The sequence below is a fragment of the Zingiber officinale genome, chromosome 1A, assembly GCF_018446385.1.
Source record: "Zingiber officinale cultivar Zhangliang chromosome 1A, Zo_v1.1, whole genome shotgun sequence".
Classification (NCBI taxonomy): Eukaryota; Viridiplantae; Streptophyta; class Magnoliopsida; order Zingiberales; family Zingiberaceae; genus Zingiber; species Zingiber officinale.
The window spans coordinates 27,702,262-27,710,829 of NC_055987.1; the positions used below are offsets into that span (position 1 = coordinate 27,702,262).

Consider the following 8,568-nt stretch of genomic DNA (forward strand, 5'->3'; position numbering starts at 1 on the left):
TGACAGCACCCCATATCTCTTACGAGCAAGGCTCTGCCACCTTTGGCTTGACACCATCCACAACCCTTTCACCATCTCTTCTCCCTCATGTCTCATGCCATTGCGGCCTATACAATCCCTAGACCGCAATTGTCGTGCACCCCCTGTGGTGCTCCATGCTGATTCGGCATCTGACGGCTGCCACCTCCATCGGCAGAGATCCAACCATTGCTGTTGCCACTGCCACCACCGCCCCTAGTACAGATCAAGCCACTGCCATCGCAGACCTCGCTGTCACTGATTTGACTGTGTTCCTCCTTTACTATGTTCCAGCCTTCGGGACACAACCTTCGCGCCACTGTTGTGTCCCGACCTTTGTGTCATCCAGCCTATAAGCCACTGTTGTGTTCCAACCTTTGAGCCACTGCTATGTTCTGGCATTGTAGCCATCTGGCCTTCAAGCTATGGCTGTGTTTTGGACTAGGAACCGCTATCATACATTTAGACCGCTAGTTGCTGTTATGTTCCGACCCTCTGGTCTTTTGACCTTTGAGCCATTGTTACGCTCTTGTCACTAGATCTCTCTAGCCCCCAGCTCCGCACCTACCTCCAGCTCCATGTCACCTCTGGCCTCTTAATTTCGTGCAGCCTCCGGCTCCATGCCAGCACCTCCGACCTACTCTTGTAGGCCTAGTATACTGTTACATTCAGTTTTTATGTACTTCATTATAGTACTTTCTATTTGCTTGATATACTTTATTGGAGATCTGACTTAATCATCAGAGTGGAAGGTTGGGGCAACCCGACCTCCCTCTAATGCTCCATCTACCTTTCTTGTCTTATAGCAGCTTTGCAGGCACCATTGACGGGAGACTTTTTGGCACCTTTGGTCTCTTGCTCTTGGTCTTTTTGGAGATCCAAAGATTCAGTCAGCCTAGAAGGCATGTCACCTCCTCCTTTCCCTTTGGATTATGGCGACTTGATCTGCATTCTAGCTAGCTCACCGACATTCCATCTCTCACCGCTTTCTGATAGGATCAGATATGAACTTTATATGTTTTAGATAGTTCTATTTTTTTATTCAGTAGTTGTTTGATGGAATGACAATGCGGGCCACATTGGAGAAAACTCGTCGAAATGGATATGAAGAAGCTAAGGATAGATGAAAGATTAGATTTTTTATAGGAAAGAAATAAGGCTATGCAAATACTTGATCAATTGTGGCAAAAGGCGAATACATTCGCTCCCAGCGCCTCCGTCAATCCGTCCCAGGACCAACACGGAGGATATGTAAATATTTGATCAAGTTACTTATTATTGTCATCTGCATAATTATTATTGATGCATACTATTAATTATTATTTTATCTAAATTATTATATTTTTCTTGTGTGTTATTATAAAACTTAATAAAAATTGAACCAAGAATATTTGAGGTGATAATTGGATGCCCTTCCAATGCACCATATCCCCGGAACTTCCAATTGTAATATGAAGATATTAAAAGAAATTGATGTGTCTGCCCATTGTCATACAGTGATGCAGCTGATTTAAAATTTATTAATACCAATTTAAAATATAAGAAACATTAATGTCTATAATAAATCGGTTATGTGTGCATTCTTTTTTCAACACCGATATTTTAATTTCGTACTTTTTTTAGCAAGTTTTTTTTCCTCATAACTTTACTCCAAAACTGGACAAATCTTTAATTCTTCAAATTGGCCTTTTACTCAAAAGATTTGTTAAAGTCGTTCTTTTAATGATGAAGATTGTATATTTTTTTGCATTTACCTACAAGTCTACAACAATGTTCTTTATTACGAACTAGAACAAACGACTGTTTACGCATGCAAATTCTATGAGAATATCACTCATGGAACATCCATGGAGCTGATGAGAGATCGATCCTTTATTTCAAACTTAAACTTTATTGAAGAAGAAGATAAGGATTTAGAATATTTTGGTGACGCTGGAGGCTCCGTCGACTATGAGATTGTGGCCGCTCACGAACCTTGACTCGTCGCTGGCCAAGAACAACGCCGCCTCCGCTATGTCCTCCGCCTTCAACGTTACGCCCTTCAGAGCTGAGATCATCTCTCCCAATGCCTCCAGCTCCTCCTCGTTCGCCTGAAACAGTGACACAGTCATCTGCGTCGCCACCACAGACGGCGACACGCAGTTCACACGCACCCCGTTCTTGCCCAGCTCCGCGGCCGCGCTCCGCGCTAGACCCAACACCGCGTGCTTCGAGCACGAGTACACCGGGTGACCCAGCGCTCCCACCACCGACGCCAAGCTCGCCGTGATTATGATGCTTCCGCCCCGCCCCGCCGCCACCATGGCCCGCCCCGCGTGCTTCGTTCCCAGCAGCGCTCCCAGCACGTTAACCCCCATCACCCGATCGAACACCGCAGTCGTGTCGTCCTCGCCGAGGATGCTGCTGCCGGAGGGGTCGATGATGCCGGCGTTGTTGAACATGATGTCGAGCTTGCCGTGGAGGGAGATGGCGGTGTCCACGGCGCGCATCACGTCGGACTCGAGGCGGACGTCGCAGTGGACGTAGGAGGCGACGTCGTCGGAGCCGAGGCCGGCGCAGAGGGTCTTCCCCTTCTCGTCTTGGACGTCGGCGACGATGACACGAGCACCGTGGCGGACGAACAACTTAACAGTGGCCTCGCCGATGCCGCTAGCGCCGCCGGTGATGACGGCGACCTTGCCTTCGAGCCTGATGAATCAATTAATCAACCATACAATGGATCGATTAACTAAGGCGACAGAAAACACACACAAAATTTAACAGATTAAAAGTAACTAAAGACCTCCTCTCCATCAAAGATATCTTACTAATCTCCAATTAAATCTTGGTGATGTTTGATGGATCCCCCTTCTTCCGTATTTGTAGGCCGTAAAATGCGAAGGTATCATCCTTGTGGGAATTATATTATTTTTTAAATATAAATGTAGAATGAGGTATGAAATTAATATCATGGGGTAAAAAGATAAAATCACTCGTCCTCAGCGTCCCGTCGCACCCGACCCCAGGTCATCTCGAGTGAAGTAAATCATGACAACCGAGAGAGTAAGTGGTGGGAGTGAGGTGCACAGGGACCGGGGATTTACGCCCCGACTGCCCTGATGACCCGTGGAGTCAAAACTAAGGTAGGGTAAATTTTTTAATGTGACTGGATGAGTTCATAAGAGGACTCGAGAACGGCACCTCAGTCAACAGTGTCCAAAATAGGAACTTAAATTGATAAGAACATGCGTAGGCGGAAGTTCGAACCTAACACCTCAATCAATGGATAATGATGTCATAATCAAAACATCCCTAGTTCAATTGTTAGGTATGAAATTAATATCAGTAAACATATATCGAGGTGCATCCTGCGCTCTCACATGCCAATGCCTCCAAAAATCACTAACTTCGCTTGATATCATCAAAAAAAAAAAAAATGTTAAAAACTAGACTATAAAGCCACTTGGAGTGGACATTAAAGTGTGATTGATTACCTCTGCTGGCTTTGTACCACGTCTAGCTGGAGGGAATGACATGTCTTTTTCCCAATAGAAATCTTAATTCGACATGTTTCTCAATAGGTTAAAAGTGTTCGTTATTGGGTATACAAACATTACACCTTATACGGATTTCATTTTCTTTCCTGTTTCGATTCTAATTTTCTCTTATTTTTCTTACAAGGCCTTCAATGAAAACAACGAACCAAACATCTTCTTCCCTCAAATCAAACCTCCCTTTTCTGATTCCAACAACTTATTTATTTTTCCTAGGCTTCTTCTGTTCTTCTCTATTTCCAGCTTAAAAAACAAAAGTCGTTACCACTTAGTCAGCGGTCTTGTCTATTTCCTCTTCTTGCAGTGTCCTTTTTCTTTTCATTTCATTTCATGTTCTTGTTCGCAGTGTTATTTTATTCATTACCTCCATTACGGCATTGTCCACCAATTATCTACCTCTATACTCCAGCACCAACTAAAGGTTACGATGTGGTGGGGCGCAGTGGTGCGAGAATAGTTGGGTTTATGTATTAACTTCCGTAATTTGGATGGGAATAGTTGAGTTAATGTATTAACTATCACTTGGCTTTTAAATTTATTATGATAATCAATGTTTTTATCGGGTATCGTTACCGTGTGTGTTTTCGCACGGTGAGAGACCGAGTGTTTCAATACTGCAAAAGATTTCGATTCTTGAAGACTTCGCTCATGATTATAAGCATGGGCTCTGCTTCCACTTATGATCACATAACTCTATTTCCTATCATCATCTGTCTCGATCAGATAAGGTTGATCGGACGAATCCTTCGGGACCTACTCCCCGGTTTTACAAAATATTTACGGGACTTTGCTCTCCATCATCTCCCGATCGGACAGATTCTCAGAGACCCACTCCCAGCTTGATCGAATGTTTACAGGACTCAGCTCCCCATTATCTCTTGAGCAGCTAAGGCCAATTGGACAGAATCTTAGGGATCCACTTCCCGGCTCTTTCGGACGGCGATGGGGCTATGCTCCCCATCAATTCTCAATCGGCCAAGGTTGATCGGACAAGCTCTCAGGTGCCCACTTATCCGCTTCCATTAACTTCAGGGCTTAGCTCCCAGTGATATACGAGCTCAGCTCCCGCTTACATTAGGGCTGACTTGGCTTCCACTGACATACAGGCTTAGCTCCCATTGACAAACGCGCTCAACTCTTGCTTACTTCAGGACTTATCTCCCACTGACTTCAATGACACAACTCCCCGAACAGAGACTGAGAGCTTAGCTCCCCGATCAGAGATTAGGGCTCTAGATCCTCAATGCAAGACTAGGGGCACAACTCCTCGATGCGAGACTAGGGGTAAAACTTCCTGATGTGAAACTAGTAGTACAACTACCCGATCTAGGACTAGAGGCCTACAGAGGCTCAGCTCCTCGATCATATATTTTAGGGACTCCACTTCTTGATCAGATACTCAGGGGTTCTGGTCCTTACGACTCCTAGGGCTCTGCTCCCTATGATTCTCAGAACTTTGCTCCATTTAAATGCCCAGGCTTTGACTATTCTCTCCCCTGACTCTAAGGACCTATGGGAGTCACGGATCGAGCACTATCACCACTATAGCCACTGTAACGATCCAACCCTTTGGCCTCTTGGGCGGCCCTTGTGGTGGTCCACTGGCGGCCCCTTATGTCGTCGACTCATTTGGCGACCTCTAATGTCGTCGACCGACGACCCTTGGCCGTGCCATTACTCACTGGGACTTTCCACCTCTGCCAGTGGATTTTTGGCTTCCCCAGGATTCGAATTCTAGACCTCCAGGCTAAGTAGTAGAGTTTATGAATCCCTAGAGTTCGAATCCTTGGGAAGGCAAAAATCCACTGCCAAGGGTGGAAAGTCCTAGTGAGTAACGGCACGGCCAAGGGTCGTCGGTCGACGACATTAGAGGTCGCCAAATGGGTCGAGGACATAAGGGGCCGCCAGTGGACCGCCACAAGGGCCGCCCAAGAGGCCAAAGGGCCGGATCGTTACAGTGGCTATAGTGGTGATAGTGCTCGATCCGTGACTCCCATAGGTCCTTAGAGTCAGGGGAGAGAATAGTCAAAGCCTGGGCATTTAGATGGAGCAAAGTTCTAAGAATCATAGGGAGTAGAGCCCTAGGAGTCGTAAGGACCAGAACCCCTGAGTATCTGATCAAGAAGTGGAGTCCCTAAAATATATGATTGAGGAGCTGAGCCTCTGTAGGCCTCTAGTCCTAGATCGGGTAGTTGTACTACTAGTTTCACATCAGGAAGTTTTACCCCTAGTCTCGCATCGAGGAGTTGTGCCCCTAGTCTCGCATTGAGGATCTAGAGCCCTAATCTCTGATCGGGGAGCTAAGCTCTCAGTCTCTGTTCGGGGAGCTGTGTCATTGAAGTCAGGCGCTCACTTGGAGCCGGGCGCTCACTTGGCTACCAGGATTTATAAACTCTAGTACTTAAGCCTGGAGGTCTAGAATTCGAATCCTGGGGGAGGCAAAAATCCACTGCCAGAGGTGGAAAGTCCTAGTGAGTAACGGCACGGCCAAAAGGTCGTCGGTCGACAACATTAGAGGTCGCCAAATGGGCCGACAACATAAGGGCCACCGCAAGGACTGCCCAAGAGGCCAAAGGGCCGGGTTGTTACAATAAAAAGGCATCTTTTTATTGTAACGACCCGACCCTTTGGCCTCTTGGGCGGCCCTTGCAGCGGCCCACTGGCGGCCCCTTATGTCGTCGGCCCATTTGGCGACCTCTAATGTCGTCGACCGTCCCCAGGATTCGAACTCTAGACCTCCAGGCTTAAGTATTAGAGTTTATGAATCCTAGTAGCAAAATGAGCGCCACTCACTTGGCTACTAGGATTCATAAACTCTAGTACTTAAGCCTGGAGGTCTAGAGTTCGAATCCTGGGGAAGGCAAAAATCCACTGCCAGGGGTGGAAAGTCCTAGTGAGTAACGGCACGGCCAAAGGGTCGTCGGTCGACGACATTAGAGGTCGCCAAATGGGCCGACGACATAAGGGGCTGCCAGTGGGCCGCCGCAAGGGCCGCCCAAGAGGCCAAAGGGTCGGGTCGTTACAGGCACCTACTCAGAATTAGCTTTGCCGACCCCTCGACATCTGCACGGTCGCCCGGTCGCCCGCCCACTTAGCATCCGCTGGGTCATCCACTTGGCTTCGTTCGATCGCCTACTCGGTCGCCTTCTCAGCATATGCTCAGTGTTCTGTTCGGTGCCATTTTTTGCCGCTTGCTTGGCACTATTTTCGCTATTCGTTCGACACTGCTTTCGTCACTCACTCAACACTGCTTCTGTCGCTCACTCAACACCGCTACCACCGCTTGCTAGGCATCGCTTTCGCCGCTCGTTCGGTACCACTACCGCCACTCGTTCGATAGTGTTTCCATTGCTCACTTGGCTCCACTACTGTCGCTTGCTCGACATCGCTTTAGCCACTCGCCCATCACTACTATCGTGATTGCTCGCTCAGTCTTGACACAGCCAATCGCTCGGTACCACCTTCACCTCCACTCGCTATGGCTGCCCGCCATAGCGGCTAGCTCGACATCATACGATGGGCCTATATTTTAGGGACCATATATTTTAGGGACTCCACTTCTCGATGCGACACTATTTCCATCGTTCACTTGGCACCGCTACTGTCGCTTGCTTGACATCGCTTCAGCCGCTCACCCATCACTACTATCATGATCGCTTGCTTAGTCATGACACAGGCACTCGCACGGTACCACCTTTACCGCCACTCACTATGACTGCTCACCATAGCGGCTCACTCAACATCATACGATGGGCCTAGCAATCTGGCTATGTAGTCAAGAGCGATTTAGCCTTTGTGATAGGCTATCTAGTTGGACTTACATCTCCTTTGACAAGACTTAAAGGGGAAGCTTATGATATAGTGAGTGGATGTGAGGACACGTGGATGGGGAGGGTATTTTGGAAAATTCATTGTTTTCTTTCTTTTGGGTTTTTCTTCAACATGGAGCAAAGAGAAAAGAAGGTCTTCTTCTTCTTCATTTTTTTCGCCTCATGCACGATCATGCCGCATCACCCCTTCGATGTTGATCGCTCCTGATGTCAGCAGCCTTCTCCCTCACAGAGGACCCCTTTTTCTACTTCTCTCTCCTGTGCTCATGCCTGGTGACGCTGATGTTGGAACCTTGATGCCCAAAGGTAAACCCTAAAAGACAAGAATTGTAAAATACTGAAAAAGGGTGAATAACCATAAGGGAATTTTTCAAAATTTTTAGAAATTTTTCGGAGCTCGTATGGCTCGGGTTACGGGGATCAAATGTTGGGCCCGAGAAAGCCTGTTTAGAATACTCCATTTTAACGAGGAAAAGTTAAATTTTTTATTTTATTTTTCTTTTTCTTTCATTTCCTTTTCCTCTTTTCCCCGTTTCCTTTCCCCGATCCCCGCCGAACCCGCGCCGCGCCATTGTCGTTACCTTCTCCCAGCCAACCCGACGCCTTCTTCTTCTCCAAACCGTCGCCGCGACGCCTTCACTTCCTCCTCCGGTACAAAAGGGTGGCCAAAGAGAAGACGGGTTCTTCTTCTCTTGACCTTTTCCTTCTTCCTGAACCAGCCACCACCTCCTCCATTGCGATCTCGACGCAACTACCCATGAGAAGTCGTTGCCCAACTCCGATCGCCAGAAGGAAGGGCCAACGTCAGCCCTCATCTCGTGGTGCCCTAGATTCCGTTTCTGACATGCTGATTTTTCCCCTCTCCCGAGCGTCGCCCGAACGTCGCCCCGTCGCGCCGGCGCCGGTTGATCCATCGTCATCCGAGCAACCTCCTCTTCCTTCTCAAGCCGCACCGCCGAGCTCTTCCCCTCTTCTTATCGCCGACCAAGCTTCTTCCTCCCTCGGAGTCACCTTCGGCCAAGGAGAGGTTTTGTGCCAAGCCTTCACCTTTCTTCTCGTCTCCCCGATGCTGACACCACAACGGAGTTGATCGCAGTCGAACTACCTGTGCCCTAGCTGCCACTATCAGAGAGGTTCTGTTAGTTCTCCAGCAGAGAGGAAGCTGTCGACACTGAGTTGGGGTAAGC

General features: G+C 47.9%; 1 protein-coding gene across 1 annotated transcript; it reads right to left on the bottom strand.

Moving 5' to 3' along the window:
• Positions 1-1,872: 1,872 nt before the first annotated feature.
• LOC122001603 (momilactone A synthase-like) lies at positions 1,873-2,873 on the bottom strand. The gene is made up of 2 exons (XM_042556437.1): positions 2,801-2,873; positions 1,873-2,706 (listed from the first exon to the last, which is right to left on the bottom strand). The coding sequence occupies exons 1-2, from the start codon at positions 2,809-2,811 to the stop codon at positions 1,932-1,934; spliced, it is 786 nt and encodes a 261-aa protein (XP_042412371.1). The 5' UTR covers positions 2,812-2,873; the 3' UTR covers positions 1,873-1,931.
• Positions 2,874-8,568: the final 5,695 nt, after the last annotated feature.